The 17,520-nt window shown below is 41.2% G+C and overlaps 1 protein-coding gene across 1 annotated transcript in view; it reads right to left on the reverse strand.

The window, feature by feature from the left end:
* Nucleotides 1-17,520, reverse strand: part of CFAP69 (cilia and flagella associated protein 69) — a 40,662-nt gene extending 23,142 nt beyond the window's left edge. The window contains exons 1-9 of the mRNA XM_074943393.1: nt 17,329-17,520; nt 15,628-15,690; nt 11,779-11,844; nt 10,078-10,187; nt 8,069-8,145; nt 6,633-6,731; nt 4,428-4,577; nt 4,119-4,296; nt 2,757-2,880 (exon numbers count right to left, since the gene is read on the reverse strand). Of these exons, the coding sequence (XP_074799494.1) occupies nt 2,757-2,880; nt 4,119-4,296; nt 4,428-4,577; nt 6,633-6,731; nt 8,069-8,145; nt 10,078-10,187; nt 11,779-11,844; nt 15,628-15,690; nt 17,329-17,436 (975 nt within the window). The 5' untranslated portion in view covers nt 17,437-17,520. The remainder of the gene's footprint in view (nt 1-2,756; nt 2,881-4,118; nt 4,297-4,427; nt 4,578-6,632; nt 6,732-8,068; nt 8,146-10,077; nt 10,188-11,778; nt 11,845-15,627; nt 15,691-17,328) is intronic.

Genomic DNA, 17,520 nt, shown 5'->3' on the forward strand with positions numbered 1-17,520 from the left:
ATGTGTGCTCAAATGGATGCCACATATTGAAAATTTGGCTGTTATGGTCCATGATAAAAAATAGATGTGAGCAAACTACAGCTGCCAGACAGCCAGTTGAGCAACAATACCTCCAGGACTGGACATAGTACAAAGAACTGACTAGACAAGCTAGAAGATACAACAGCTCTTCTCTTCCTTGATATATCTAGCAATTACTGGGCTCATATTGTGCTCAGTCCAATAGTCTCAAACCACAAAAAGCACTTTTTGTCATCAGAAAAATACTGCAATGATGATTTATGGGCCTCCTCACAAAAGAAAAAGAAAAAAGGACTTTTGTCATACCATAGAGGGATGAAATAATTAACAGATTTCCAACTTGCTTCAATATTCATTGAACAACCACAAAACAGCGTTTTAATGAAAATAATTTGTCGGAATATTAACATGCATATTTTTCCTCTAAATGTTAATTTGGTAATAAACTAAGATGGAAATTGGTTAACAATTACCACGCTCCCCCTTTTTTTAAAAATAAGAGTTGCTGCTACTGGTAAACTCAGAAATCCTAACTTTAATTTTATTATGAGCCTTATTTTTACAGGAAGTTTGCAATTCATATGTGGTAAGACATTCTTTTCAACTTTTGAAACTTCAAAATCGCTGGGCTGAGCAAAATGGCCATTTTTTGTTTAAATGACTGTTTCATGAGGTATTAGAAGCATTACTATTAGAAGTATTACTATTATTGCATTATGTTAAATGACAAACCAGAGATTTATGTAGTTAGAGGAAAAACACATATGAATAAAAAAAAAAAGTGAAAGATTAACAAGAAAATTTATGAGATTACCTTCAAGAGAGGACTCAATCTACTGCTTATATAAGGTAATGTACTTGACTACCCATCCCTTGAACCTTATGGATAATCTCCATACACAATGCAAAATAAATACAGTGTCCAGTCTAAACTGAAAATTTTTCTTCCATCATGGAATATTAGGATTGTCAACCCTCCCGGACTGGCCAGGAGTCTCCCAGAATCAGCCTTGATCTCCCAGTGGCTATTAAAAGCAATCTAGGAGATTTTAATATGCCGCTAAAAGTCCAGTCGGCGGCGCAGCAGGGCTAAGGCAGGCTCCCTACCTGCCCTGGTTCTGTACGGCTCCCGGAAGCGACTGACATGACTGGCTCCTAGGTGCAGGGATGGCCGTGGGGTCTCTGCATGCTGCCCCCACCCCGAGTGCTGACTCTGAGTGGGGGCAGTGCCTGCAGGCAGGGGCAGTGCACAGAACCGGCTGGCCGCCTGAGCTTAGGAGCCAGACATGCCAGTTGCTTCCAGGAGCTTCCTGAGGTAAGCCGCCCAGCCGGAGCCTGCGCCCCTCACCCCCTCCTGCACCCAACCCCCTGCCCCAGGCTCAGCCTGGAGCCCCCTCCCACACTCCGAACCCCTTGGCCTCACCCCCCTGCCCAGACCCCAAATACCCCCTCCCACACCTCAACCCCCTGCCCCAGCCTGGTGAAAGTGAGTGAGGGTGGGGGAGAGCATGCGACGGGGGGGGAGTGGGGGATGGAGTGAGCAGGGAGTGGAGCCTCAGAGAAGGGGCAGGGCAGGGGCATGGCCTCGGGGAAGGGGCTGAGCAAGGGTGTTTGGGTTTGTGTGATTAGACAATTAGCAACCCTATAGAATATACTAGTTTTCCAGAAGTAATTTACAGTTCTCATTTCCTTTTTCTTACTCCCAGGTTTAATCTTTGAGCTGATTTGTAGGTTGTCGTAAAGTGCATGGTTTCTCAATTTTTGCACTTTTATGTGATGGAGAAAAAAGGTTGCTAAATATCTACTGTAGCTACGATCACAAAGATTAAATGCCTGGGCCCAGATCCTCAAAAATATTTATGCACCTAATTCCCATTGACATCAATGGCAGTTAGGCACATAAATACTTTTGAGGATCTGGGCTCTGAAAAATTCAGAAATAAAATAAGCTACTGTAAAAGTGTGATAGACATTCTAAAATGGCTACTGGGAAAACAGGAAGTGTCAATTAAATTCTATGATTCCATATTCCAAATTATAAGGGCAATCCAGCAAGTGTACACTCAAGTGTGAAACTTAATGTGAAACTCTTATTCAAGCAAAGATGAATTCCATAAAAGGAGAACATGCTTGACCAGGCCCCTAACAACATCTAGCTGATTCATGTAATCAGAAATTTGTTTGACTAATTATTAGTTATGTCACGACTATTTAGAATTCTAAATCTAAAACTGTGAAACAGAGTAAAAGAATATTAGCTTATTTAAAACAAGGAACTGTACAGCTCTCTCGTAAAAGTTATGAAATATTCCAGAAGATGTGGGCAATGAAGTAAACACACACTTCTTAGGCAACTTACTGTAATAATCTTATTCTTTAGATTTTCCAAACAACGAGTACAATTTTAAACATAAGGCTCCCTGTAACAGGACCCTTCTGTTAAGGCTTGCAGTTATTTTTGTTTTGTTTTCTCACTATCAAATCATCTTTATGTTATTGGGCAGGAGCTAACAGTATTAAGGGTTTGAGTGTCTCTGAGGCAGAGGGAACTACAGAAAGAAACAGTCTTCCTGGAAGGAAAGCCCTGAATAACCAAGCATGAGAGAAAGAATAGGCTGAATTTAACAATACAGTAAATCCCAAGGAAGTGGTAATTTTGGACTATATCCAGTGCATACAGAACAGGGTAGTTAATATGTTATTAGCCTTTAAGGCTCAAAAGTATGAATACTCACAATCATTGGTGCTCCAGGATTTTCAGCTATGAGTGTGGCTATTACTAAGAGGTCGTTTCTCAGCTGGCGATCATAGTGACGGAAACCATGCATGAGTAAGTTCACAAACACTTCCTTCAAAGCACTTAGAAGAAAATGAAAGTCAGAGTTTTATATTCCTTTTCATATTCTATTTATGTGCAGCTCCTGAGTACATGAATCCCATTGCAAGTCAGATTTTCAAAGTCTAGATTAGTGTGCAGTTGCAAGCACCACAACTTCCCAAGGTTTTTTCAAAATTGATATTTTATACGTACCACGGTGTATTTAATTTAAGCATCAACTGCTAAAATAGGCATAATTGGACACAAATCTTTGTTTTACAGGTGTTAAACTGAGTTTATAAAGAGATGTTTATTTACTCAAGCAAAGGTATGCTTAACTGCATCTTGCTGTCTGATTAAAACATTTCCTTTAAAAACAGAAGGGAAAATCCTCAGTGAAAGTCAACACAACTCAATTGACTAATGGAGTAATGTAGCTGAGGATCTGGTTCTCAGCCTTGTATTTTATAACATATCATTTACTACTAATTTTATAAAAGTGGCAAAGAGTCCTGTGGCACCTTACAGACATAGACTAACAGACGTATTGGAGCATAAGCTTTCATGGGTGAATACCCGCTTCGTCGGATGCATGTAGTGGAAATTTCCAGAGGCAGGTATAAATATGCAAGCAAGAATCAGGCTAGGAATAACGAGGTTAGCTCAATCAGGGAGGATGAGGCCCTCTTCTAGCAGTTGAGGTGTGAACACCAAGGGAGGAGAAACTGCTTTAGTAGTTGGCTAGCCATTCACAGTCTTTGTTTAATCCTTAGCAGTTTCTCCTCCCTTGGTGTTCACACCTCAACTGCTAGAAGAGGGCCTCATCCTCCCTAATTGAGCTAACCTAGTTATTCCTAGCCTGATTCTTGCTTGCATATTTATACCTGCCTCTGGAAATTTCCACTACATGCATCCGACGAAGTGGGTCTTCATCCATGAAAGCTTATGCTCCAATACGTCTGTTAGTCTATAAGGTGCCACAGGACTCTCTGCCGCTTTTACAGATCCAGACTAACACGACTACCCCCTGATACTTTATTTTTTTTTAGCATTGCAGTAAAGCATTGCATTGATTTAAGGCCAGATTCCGCAGTCCTTTCCTTCTGCAGGATCAGGCACACAATAATTACTGATAAACTGCATAACCTGCATTCCTCTTAACATGCTGAGAGACGAGACATCAAACAAAATGCAAAAATCCAGTAACATATTATTTTAGTACTACATAGATTGCTCCAAAATTGTAATACTAGTTTACATAATGTTTGATTGTACTTACTATATACATTCCAAATTACTGAGCTGATTAACAATTTCTTCTTTTGACATGTTTTCTAATAAGTTCCATAGGATTTCTGATGAACGGAACAGTAGCTGTCCAGAGGGATCAGCATCATTTAGATGAGAACAGATTCTGCTGGCTGCATGGGCTTTCATCATAAGTTTACAATTTACTCCTGTAATTAAGAAAGTCTGAATAATCAACTCCCTGCAGGTTGGTAATTGTGTGTAAATATATATATAAAAATAAAAATAAAGAAAAGCATATCTGAGATAATGAGATTGTTAAAAAAAATCCTATACTAACCAGATGTGGAGAGATGCTGTAGGGCTTTAAGTACCCATAACTTCTCAGCAAGTTGATTTTCAACCAATGCTAGAGACAAAACTAGGGTTTCTGCTAAACCTCCTAATTCAGCCATTTGTATCTTATAGTTTGCACTTGTAGAGTGGAAACCTGTATGTACAATAGTTGAGAGTTATAACTATTTAGACATGCATAATCACATACAATATCTAGCTTTCTTTAAAAAAATGGATGAAATGTGACTTTCAGTAATTTTAGTGAAAATTATCGAAAGTGAAACTTTTAACCAAGATCAAGACCTCATTGTGTTAGGTGCTATACAAACATATAGTAAGAGTTGGTTCCTAGCTTGTAGAGTTAACAATCTAACAGACAAACGGTGGGAGAGGAAACAGAGGCACAGAACAGTGAAGTGACTTGCTCTAGGTCACACAACAAGTCAGTGGCAGACATGGAACAGAACCCAAGTCTCCTGAGTCCCAGTCCAGTGTCCTAATTCTCTGAACCACGCTGCCACTCATGATTACCATATCTGTCTATCAGTCAGCATGACTAAATCCCATGGCTTAACATGACTCCTCAAGGTCATGTTGACTAAATTTGAATTGCCAACATTTGTTTTTTCCTTTGCCCATGCATACAGAAACCACTACTGTGGTTCTTTTTGTAGTGTAGATGGGGACAGAAGTATTGAGATGAGCAATTCACATTCTTATGTTCCACCTAATCAAGTAACAGAAAGTTTAGTTTGAGCAATTTTTAAAAGACAAATGACATTTTAGAGAAAAGGCCAATTTTTGTTGTTTTTAAAAGACGAGATTCTTGTAAAAATTTCCCTTATTTAGTACTAGTCAAACACATCCCTTCATTTCCTCATTGCAAGTGGTTCCTCTGCCCAATGATGACCTCTTCCATTTGCAGATCTGCCTGCAATGTCAATCCTGTTAAGTGTTGAGCACTCTGGCCCTAATCCAGCAAAGCGTCAACACTCTCGTGAGTAGCTCCATTTACTTCAGCAGGGTTAAGCATGTGCTTTGACGCTTTTGCTGCTTTGCCAGAGTGCTTAGCACCTTACAGGATCATATCTCAATTTAAACCCCAGTCCTGCAAAGATGTTAAGCACATTAATAGTCCCATTGAAAAATCATTTTAGAGAACAGTGTCTACCAAGCATAAAATACAGTTCCTTAGTTTTGACATAACACCTCTTACTTTCTGTATCTAAAGGAAAGGCAAAATCTCCAAGAATTTCAACACTTATTGAAGTTAAGTGGAACTACTCAGTTATGTAAAGTTAAGCATGTGTATATATGTATTTGCAGTATTTGGAGTAATACTTTTAAAAACTAAAAACAGATTGCTTTGACATTTCCAGATTCCTGTAATTGGAGTGAGAGCACCAACCTGAGCTTTGCAGGCCACAGAAGCCAGGTTAGCCTATTACCAAAGCCACAGAGTCAAAGGCCATGTGGAACCACCAGATAATCCAATGCAACCTCCTGTATATACAGGCCACTTGTACCATCCAGCACCCATGCACCAAACCCAACAACCAAAATTAGACCTAAATATTAAAGCCCACAGGACAGTAGACTATTATGAGCCACTGGTAGAGAATAGGATGGATTAAGGGGTACCAGTGTCCGAGATCCCCACACAGCAGAGACATGTCCAGTTGTTGTAAGCTTCCTAAATCATAAAACCCAGGAAGAGGAGACAATGCTGCCACTCTAGAGGTCATACGGCCAAATCAAGAATTCTATATTTTTCCCCCACTTCCAGCCCCAAAGCCATCCACTCCTTTTTCCTGTATCCTCCCTGTTTCAGAATCATCGTGGCCCTCCCCACAATCATTTGAACAGTTTCACCCTAGCCCCCCAAAATGTTATAATAAACAATGTCTAACTAAATTAATCTTGCATATATTGTCAGATTAGACAGATACATTCAATGTATACACATGGATAATTTAATTTTAATAAAATATTTTAAATGACAATGCATACATTCCTATTGAATATATTAATTGCACATTCTCCAATGCGGTCTATTTAATTAAGGTAGTTATGGCACTTACTTATCTGCGCAAATAAAAATTCTTAACTGGAGTCAGAGCTGAGTGCAAATAGCCATTTCACAGTAGATGACAGATCATATACATTTCATTGTTTCATTCTTGCAAGATTTTAAAATTGTGTATTTTACCTGCAAGCTGTTTATTTGGTGGCTCTGTGTGGTAAAAGCTAATGATACACTTACAGATTTGTATCCTCACTTGAGAGCTGGGCACCCTCATCAAGTAACCTGTGAGAAACAGACAAATTCTGATTTGCAGTTTTTACAAGACAGAATAGTTTAAAAAAAGGTCATCTGATTCTTCCTACTTACATCCCCTTGTACGACATTGAGTAATGTATGTTCCTTCTTACTGTTTACACCCTGTATATATTTGTGTTCACTCCTTATGAGGGTAACCATCTTGGGCCCGTATTAACTTATCCCAGGTTTGACTATAAATACCTGAGAGACAGGATTCACTGCCACAGACGGGGAGGAAGTGGTTTTGGGAAAATGGCCTGGGGTTTATAAAGAAGCCTATTCTGCTGCCCTTTGTTTTACAGCCTGAGGCTGGAGTTCCCTGAGCAAGGTGGGCTGGAACTTCACCCTCTCCAGAGTGGTGAGGGAATAGGCCAACTCAATGGTTCCAGACAGTTTCTCTCAGAACAAAGAAAACAGGATTACTAATACAGCAGCTGACACCATGGCTGCCATATTAGTAATCCTAGCTTCTGGTGAGGCACAATGGGATATAAGGGGAACATATAAAAAGTATCTTTTCAACAGAATAGGGAGAGAACTGGAGAGAGCCATGTTGTGGAGATAATTTAATTGGGCATGCTCCCCAAGAGAGACTGACTTGCTTTCTTTTTTAATTTTGTAATCCTCCACTTTGTAATAAGTTTTGGGGCACGCATCACCAAAGAGGGTCTGAAACATGTGGGTCTATTTTGATATCTCTTTGGACAGATGAAAATAAAGACCTCCAGGCAGGAGAACTTTCTGTTCCCAGGTTCCAAGGATATTCCTTTTTGTTTGACCTGTCACACACTGCCTTTTGCTCCACCTCTCTATTGCTCAAGTCTTCCCACTTGCTGACCTGCTATTTCTCTTCTCATTCCCACCTCTATTGGATAGTCAAGACCCCATGCTCTCTTGACCCACATAGCTTGTGGTGGTGGTGCTCTTTGAAAAACTCAAGTGTAATAGTTAAGATTCTCAAAGCAAAATGAAATCAGCCAGTGGACCAGGCTACAGGAGTAATACTGGTTTATTTCGTGAGCTCTCCTGGGCTAACTCTGGTGGGCAGCCTCTCTCACTAGGAAGAAAGAAACCTCATTGGCTAATCAAACAATTAGGATTCTCCAATATTCTGAAAGCTGCACAGATGAAGTTCATAGCAAAGTAGAAATGCTTCTGAATGCTGGAAAATTCAGAATGTTGACTGACTCAGGAGATAGCAAGAACTTGTAATTATAAGTGCGGTCACAAAAAATCATATAAATTCTAAGCTACAACTGAGAAGATAATTGTGGTTCTTTTTATTACGCTGGAGGGTATTACAGCACAGCAATCTAACTTACCCAATTGTGCAATTAATTCTAAAGTAATTGGGGTGTAGTTTACTTCATCAGATAATTTCTTCTTTAAAAATGGTAACCTACAAAAATTGAGCAAGCAAGTTATTATAACTATCCTTAGAACACAGCAGAAAAAACAGATTAATCAAAACGTGTTTATGCTGATGCCAATATTAGATAGAAAATCAATATCCTATGTTCTATCCCATGAAATTCATTGAAGATGTCTTGGAAAAACTGTCCTCAAGTATATTCTTTGCAGACAGTGATCCCAGAACAAAAATGTTTACTTTCATGATCTAGCAACTAATTTTTTGGCTGGTGGAAGTAAATGCCTACAGGTACCATTGTAGTAATTCATATTTGGTAAACCAGGAAATAATCCCAGCAAACAAATCTCATTTAAGTATGGAAGATTAAACTCAGTAACTGGGGTGACATCAGTCATATGCCAGCGGCAGGCTACCAATAGACATGCTCACCACAGATAGGGAAAAAGGAACCTATCCCTAGGCAGGACAGCTAGGAATATGGAAAAATAGAACTATTAGTTGTATTTAGGCTACCTGGAGTCACATTATCTCTTTAAACTGAGATATTGTTCAGATAAATTCACTCAGATACTATGAGCACAGAGTTTATGTAATAAATAAACACTATAAAATTGCCCTCATATTCAAATATTGAGATGTTATGCTCCATTCACGACATATTGTTGTGCATGCACAGCTTTGCTGTAGGTTTTCTGGAGAGGGGTTAGGTATCAGCAGCAGAGCCAGAGGAAAAGAAGGGAGAGAGAAAATAATGGGGCAAATGGGGAGAAAGAGACAGAAAAGTGAGAAAGAAAGAAGTGTGAGCAAGATAGACTAAGAAATAAAGGTAATGGTGGAAGAGTGGAAAATTGCAGGAGAGACAGGACCAGCTGCTAAAAGGAACTTCCAAGTAACACCTACTCTAATTATTGGCTTCTCCTCTTCACCTATAAAAGCACTGAAATGTGGAAACATCCCTATCGGACAAAAATTAAAGTAAAGAACTGGGGTCCAATGCCATATCCATACATTCACTGCAGAAACTAGTATTATTTCTGAACTCTACAATAGGTGAAAATTTACTTCTCACTTGAACGGATACTGTGTTGTATGGACCTTACACCTTCACTGCAAAGTTTTGTCATGTTGCTGCCATACACAGAAGAAACTGAAAACTTCATGATGTACTCTCATTAATCACTGTGGGGCAGCAAAGCAGCACAATTAATTATACTTAGAAAAGTAAGAAATTCAGTTGCAATGTTGTATATTTATCAGCTGAAAATGAGTGATTAAAAAAGTTAAGGGGAAGTCTTCTGTATAATCATTATTATGGCTGCAATTTCCAAACCAAAAGGAAAGTACTGACAAACATGAAATGAATGACACTTTAATTCTGATTTGCAAATAATGTAGAATAGTATGGCAATGAAGATGTTAAAAAGCCCTTACAATTAAATGTTACATTCTAAAGTAGATTAAAAATCGATAAAACCAAAACAAAACCCTCAAATTGTTTTTGCATTCCAGGCCCCACAAATTGACCTAAGGTTTATCACTTCATAAAGTTTATCTAAAGCTATTAAGGTCCCTTTGTGTCATCTCAGGTTTTTAACTCACTGGGAGAACATTTTGAAACAACAAAACACACCTTAACAAGACTTATTGTTTAATCTCTTGGGGGCCAATAGTCCCAGAACACCCCGCTGCAGGCAATTCTGCTTTCTGGCTTCCCAGGGTTAATTATAATACAGTTCTAAGTGCAGCAATAGGCAGTTCCATAGTCACTGAACTACTAAAAACGGTCTTCTTGTGTCTACAGCAATCATACACGCAGAAAATCCGTTTATAAAAGGGAAAGAAGGGGAACCAGTGTGTGCCTACTCCTCTCACAGAGGTGTTGAGAAAATCATTTAACATTTGCATAGCACTTATATAAGTCCTCAGTGCTATTTATTATTAAAAGACTGATGTACTTACCCGCATAATTTAAGAATTTCACATGTAGGCTCTATGAAAGCCTCTTGGTCCTGAATTTTTTCTGCACATAGGTTAAGAATTTTAAATATTTGTGCTAAATCCTTAAGAGGCTTTTAATGTTCAATAGTTAAGGAAATTAGACTGTTAGAACTCCTGAGAATGAGGAAAAAAAATATACTTTATTTTCGGAGAGAAATACCCTACTCCAACTCTGTCAGATTTGGATAACTAAAATTAGGCACATAAATCCCTATTTAGGTACAGTAACTATAAGTGGCCGGATTTTCAGATGTGTGAAGCACCTGAGGTTTCTTACCCATTGATCTCACTGGGAGTTATGGGCACTAAACACCACAGAAAAGTATGCCTAAATATGGATTTATATGTCTAATTTTAGGGACTCAAGTTTGAAAATGTGAACCAAACACACATTTGTGAAGTAATCTTTATATGCAGTCTCACCTGTCATTTCTAGACATTTGTTACATATGACTGGTACTGTTAATATATATACATATATATAAAAAAGCATCCAGCTAATTAATCTGGTTTGGTTTGGTTTTATTTAAATGTCACCTTATGCCCACGAGTCATTATTATTCTTATCCGCATTTCTTAAGTATTAATCAATATAGCACTTAGAAACCACATCTGTGCTGAGTTGTAAAAGCTGAAATTACATTTACGTTTGCATAGCCTTTTATCTATATTTTTCTACGTTATTGCATATTGAGATTTTTCAATTCTATTTTGAAGCACATAGCCCCAAGCATCCAAAGAATATTTCTTATCCAAGCCACCCTAGCAATGATAAGTGTGCATAGAAAGCCTTCTCTAAGTCAGTGGTTTTCAAACTTTTTTTTTGGTGACTCAGTTGAAGAAAATTGTTGATGCCCATGACACAATGGAGCTGGGGATGAGGGGTTTGGGAGGGACTCAGGGCTGAGGCAGAGGGTTGGGGTACAGGAGAGGGGTCAGGGCTCTGTGGTGGGGGGTGCAGGAAGGGGTTCCGGGGTGCTGAGGCAGGGGATTGGGGCATGGGGTTGGTGCATGGGCTTACATCAGGCAGCTCCTGGTCAGCAGTGCAGTGGAGTTGCTATGGCAGACTTCCTGCCTGTCCTGGCACCGCGGACTGTGCTGTGTCCCGGAAGCGCCCAGCAGCAGGTCCGGCTCCTAGGTGGAGGTGTGCAAACGGCTCTGCATGGCTCTCGCCTGCAGGCACCGCCCCCCAGTTCCCATTGGTCGGGAACTGGCCAATGGGAGTGCAGAGCCATTGCTCAGGATGGGGGCAGCGCATGGCACCCCGTGGCCCCCCCGCCTAGGAGCTGGACCTGCTGCTGGCCACTTCTGGGGCACAGTGCGGTGTCAGAACAGATAAGAACTAGTCTGCCTTAGCTGGGCAGCACTGCTGACGGGACTTTTAATGGCCTGGTCAGTGGTGCTGACCAGAGCCCTGCGACCCAGTGCCTTACATTCCATGACCCAGTACTGGATCATGACCCGCAGTCTGAAATCCACTGCTCTAAGCCAGTGAATAACTTATGAGTGAATCACTGCTGCTATCAGGGAAAGCGATACATTTCTGTGAAACGTAGCCGATGATAAGCAACTTTGCTGAAAAGTCAAAAATATTAAAAAATATAAAATACCACATCTTATTTGAACTGTCGTTTCCATAGAGGAGAAAAAAAAAAAGGATACAAGCCCAGTTTCATACTGCTTCACCACTTTCTTGACAGTTTCTAGCTGTCCATCTTCCTCATTATTCTTAAAAAGAAAAAAAAATGACCCTTAACTTTAAATTGCAGTGTGCCTTTAAAACCTTAAATGATCTTGGTCTATTCCCTTTTGAGTACAAGTGCAAGTGGAAAAATAGATTAAAAAGTCACAAGATACTATGAAATTCTGAAAGCGTTCAGCAGCAAATCTTGATCTAACCATATTTTTTTTTAAATGCACAGAACATATTCTTATAATCTTGCAGAGTCTTTTAGTAATGGATTTTTTGGTTGAATGTGTGGGCTCACTGGCTTAAATCATCTGACAGCACTATAAGCTTGTCTGATAAGTGAAGTAGTATGCCATCACAATTGGTATAGTGCCTGTATGAAAGTATGATACGCCATTTTTATTTTAAAATTAGACATACTGATGTATTTTAAAGATGCATGGACATAGGATAGATTTATTAAGAAATGTTGTATTACATCTATTGCATCACAAATTGTTGCTATGAAAACGTCTAATGCCACACTAAGTAGTGTATGCACCAGCCTGTTGCTGTTCTTTGTCTGCCTTCACTGGCAACTTCTCAGTTTCAGACTCTGAATATATTCTCACTCCTTACATGTGAAGCCCCAGAAACATATTCTCTCTTTTCCCACTGAGGCCATTCCATCCCTTTTAAACAATTATTAATTATTATTCCTTATTTGTACTGTGATAGTACCTAAGAGCCCCAGTCATGGACCAGGGCCCCCAGTGTGCTAGATGCTGTACACAAACAGAACAAAAAGTTGATCCTTGCACCAAAGAGCGTACAATCTAAACCAAGAGACAACTGGTGGAAACAGACAGTCAGATGGAAGAGTATAAGACAATATTGGTCAGTACAATAGACAGTGGTCACAACACACCAACTGTCAAGTTTTTGACGGGCATCATACAAAAGAGTATTTTAAGGAGGGATTTGAAAAAGAATAATGAGGTAGCTTTGTGAATGTTTATGGAGAGTGCCTCCAAAGCATAAGGGGCAGCATGGGAGAAAGCTGGTTTGAAAATTTAATACGTGGCGATGGAGACTGGTGTCATTGGCCAATTGGAGGTGAGCGTTGACAACTTGATAGCATATGAGAAGCACTAAGTTGGTTAGGCATAAGTCCTGATGGGCCTTAGAAATGAAAACAAGCATCTTAAGTTTGATGCAATAAAGAAAAGAGAGCCAGTGGATGGATACAAAGAGGAATTATATGGTCAAGGTGAGGAGCTAGAAATGTGATCTTTGCAGCAGCACTCTGAATGGACATGAGCCAGGCAAGATTGTATTTGTCCTCTCCATCTATTTAACCACTGCCCACTACTATTGGAAAGATAGTGGATTAAATGGACAAGAGTTCCAATCTGGAGTTGCAGTTCCCATTATCTGTACTCCTATTGAGGCGATCCTGCCTGCATACAAACCCCTAATTTTTCCATTCTTCTGAAGCACCATTTTTGATATCGACCAGTTTTTTAATAAAGCTCAGATTCTAGAACTGTCCAAATTCTCTCCTTTGCTACAGTTCCCATATCTTGCATAAAATCCCCCTTTGCAGCCAAGAATCTCTCAATGCCAGCACTGTATAGGCCTGGTAAAGGGGCAGTGCTGGAAAAGGGACTAAGGGTATGTCAGGACATGTCAATAGTGGCACTGTAGAACACTCCACTGTGGCTATTCTGGGCTCCTTTGCCACTAGGCAAGGCTACTGTCAGGGCCGGCTCCAGGCACCAGCGTTCCAAGCAGACGCTTGGGGCGGCAGTTAGAAAGGGGCGGCAGTTCCTCCGGTTGTGGCGGCAATTCGGCGGCAGCTTCTCTGCTCCGCCCACTGCGGCAGCAATTTGGGGGCAGCTTCTTCCTTTGCAGTTTGCGGCGGCAGTTTTTTTCCACTGCTTGGGACAACAAAAACTGTAGAGCCGGCCCTGGCTACTGTAATTTAGAGTAGCCAAGGAGTTGCTCTAAATTAGACCAGCAGTTGTTTCAGCCCACTCACCAGCCCAGACTCTAAAGGCCTCCTTCCCCGTGTTGCACCTATGTGTGCTTTGCTGTCTGGAGGTGCACCACACAATCTCACAAAAAATATTTTTATGAAGATCATGCACAGCTTACTCTTTCAGCTGTAGATCATAAAAAAAGACAGAAAGACTGGCTCTTCTTAGATTTTGTAATCAGCAATTTGATATGTTCAATGAAGCTGTTGCTTAAAGACAATAAATATTATGTTTTTACAGTCAAAGGGAACTTTTATAATTCTTGTGTATTTGATTTGTCAAATTTTCCTACAGAGACCAAAATAATCTTTTGAGGTCCAGGCTATAATTGAAACTGTTTTTCTGTGTGTCTATTTAGTCCTATTTGTTCTTGACTCCTGAGCTTTATAAATGTTCTCCCTCCTCCAATTCAAGCCCCTTGTCAAGGTTCCTCCCCCACTCTGAACTCTAGGGTACAGATGTGGGGACCTGCATGAAAAACCTCCTAAGCTTATCTTTACCAGCTTAGGTCAAAACTTCCCCAAGGTACAAAATATTCCACCCTTTTGTCCTTGGATTGGCCGCTACCACCACCAAACAAATACTGGTTACTGGGGAAGAGCTGTTTGGACATGTCTTTCCCCCCAAAATACTTCCCAAAACCTTGCACCCCACTTCCTGGACAAGGTTTGGTAAAAAGCCTCACCAATTTGCCTAGGTGACTACAGACCCAGACTCTTGGATCTTAAGAGCAATGAACAATCCTCCCAACACTTGCACCCCCCCCTTTCCAGGGAAATGTTGGATAAAAAGCCTCACCAATTTGCATAGGTGACCACAGACCCAAACCCTTGGATCTGAGAACAATGAAAAAGCATTCAGTTTTCTTACAAAAAGACTTTTAATAGAAATAGAAGTAAATAGAAATAATAATAAAAAAATCCCCTCTGTAAAGTCAGGATGGTAGATACCTTACAGGGTAATTAGATTCAAAACATAGAGAACCCCTCTAGGCAAAAACCTTAAGTTACAAAAAAGATACACAGACAGAAATAGTTATTCTATTCAGCACAATTCTTTTCTCAGCCATTTAAAGAAATCATAATCTAACACGTACCTAGCTAGATTACTTACTAAAAGTTCTAAGGCTTCATTCCTGGTCTATCCCCGGCAAAGACAAAAATATAGACAGACACACATACCCTTTGTTTCTCTCCCTCCTCCCAGCTTTTGAAAGTATCTTGTCTCCTCATTGGTCATTTTGGTCAGGTGCCAGCGAGGTTACCTTTAGCTTCTTAACCCTTTACAGGTGAGAGGAGATTTCCTCTGGCCAGGAGGGATTTTAAAGGGGTTTACCCTTCCCTTTATATTTATGACACCACTAGAGAAATGTTAGCAGCTAATATGGGCAATCACATACATGCTGACAAGCTTTAAACAATTCTACATGTTGTAACTGCTTTCTTAGTGGTGGGTTTCAAAATCTACAGTTGCCATCTTGGACAGTCAATTGCACACCAACACTGTGTCATTTGCCCACGTGGATTCTATAATCTACACATTTGCAACAATTTTTTGTGAAAGTCCATATTTAGGCACATGAATGAATATTTAACACAAATGTTCATGGGTACCATTGTTCCTTGACACTGAATATCTTCAAACACATACTTGCATTGTAATTCTACCAGTATAATTCTTTCATTTTGAGGATTTGCAGTCCTGACCACTGGGGCTCAATATCTGGCTATTTAATTGTAACATGTATTTTATTATTACCCTTACAAAATGTATCACAAGCCTTTTTCCTCATGTTGTACTTACCGAGTTGGAATCTTCAAGTAGTTTGATGACACGATTAAGGTCCACAGACTTCAACTGAATACACTACAAACAAATACAGTTCTTAATTTTTTCAATGTTTAAAAATGCTAAAATTGAACAACGTTAAATATGAGCAAATAAGGACCTAAACTCTGAGGCTATAATTCTAGTGAGGGGTGTGAGGGATATCACAGATAATGAGACTCAGGCCTTGTCTACACTGCAGGATAAATTGATGTAAGTTACGCAACTGTAGTTACAGAATTTACATAACTGAAGTCAATGTAGTTTACATCGACTTACTGTGGTGTCTATACTCTTGCATCAAGTATTAGGGGATAGCTGTTGTTTTTGTGGATACAGACTAACACAAGAAGTCTGGTGGAACCCTAAAGACTTCACAGATTTGCATCTGAAGAAGTGGTGTTTTACCCATGAAAGCTTATGCCCAAATAAATCTGTTAGTCTTTAAGGTGCCACCAGACTCTTGCATCGACACTCTTGCATTGACATAGCTTCTGCCTCTTGTTGAGGTGGAGTACTGAAGTTGACAGAAGAGTGCTCTCCCATCGACTTATCGCATCTTCACCAGACCCGAAGAACTGACACCACTGCATCGATTGCAGCAGTGCTGATTTAGCCCACAGTGAAGACAAGCCCTGAGTCTCTAGTGGTTTTGAAGTTACAATAATAAAGAATTATAGCCTAATAATTCAAAATATAGAGCTTTCTTCTGATTTTATATAAATGCCTGAATAGGAGTCCCATTGTATTCCCTCTACCCATACCACCTCCTCAACCTATCCCTTTCTGCAGTATTACTTCTTAGGCAGTCATTTCCCATTTTGTATTGATTGAGTTTGACGCCAGAAGACACTATCAGAAAAAAATAGTCTAGTCTGACCAGTTGCATATCACAGGCCACTAGACCCCACCCAGCTACCCCTAGATTAAATTGAAGTGTTACAGCCGTTGTGAGACTAAACTAGCATGTGTCACAGGCCCCTAGGATAGCAGGGAATTGATTTGGGGAGACACACCCAGATGCAGCACGGAACCAATTTACATGTGCTTCAATCTTCATCACAACCACACAAACTAGATTTTTTTTAAATTGAGAAAGTCCACTTAGGACGAGCAGGAGCCTTCCGTGGGTAAATGCCAGCCCCTTGTACAAAACCCAACCTTTCATTCGGTAAAGACAAGCAACCACCCGCAAACACGAACCTACTGTAAACGGGTGTAATACTGTCCGTCTCCTCCATCACCGAGAGCCCCCTCCCCCCGCTGCAGCGCCCAGCAGGTGGCAGTGCGGCCACACGGCTGCTGTTCAGAGCCAGCGAGGCTGGCAGGGCCGGCGGGGCAGGTTCCTGCTGCTGCGGGGGAAAGCGAGGGGGAGCAGCAGAGGCGGGAGGACTCACAAGTGAGGGAGGGGAGAGGCCCAGAGACCGGCGGGTTCGCCTCTGCCCGAGTGCCAGGGCCAGCAGGAGCCTCCTGAGGGCAGCTACAAATGGCGCCTCCCCACCCAGTAGGGCGCACGGACCATCGCCCAGGGGACGCCAGGGGAAGAGGCAGGGACGGGACGGGGAGTGAACGGGACGGCGGGTGCTGAGCGGATCGTTCCTCCCTCCCCCAGTGACCGTGCTTGGCCCGCTGCCCGTGGCCGGGCTGTCGGCGCTGCTCACCCTGGGTCGCGCTCACCTGGCCGGTCCGCAGGGCATTGTCCGTGGCCGGCTGCGGCCTGCGCTTCTCCCTGCCGGCCAGATGGGCCGGGGCGGGGGCGCCGTCGGCCCCGGGCGCCGAGGACATAGATGCGGCGAGCGTCGGGATCAGTGCGGGACCCGAGCGGCAGCAGCCGCCACCTCCCTGCTCCAGCACCAACACACGCCGGGC

The sequence above is a fragment of the Natator depressus genome, chromosome 2, assembly GCF_965152275.1.
Source record: "Natator depressus isolate rNatDep1 chromosome 2, rNatDep2.hap1, whole genome shotgun sequence".
Classification (NCBI taxonomy): Eukaryota; Metazoa; Chordata; order Testudines; family Cheloniidae; genus Natator; species Natator depressus.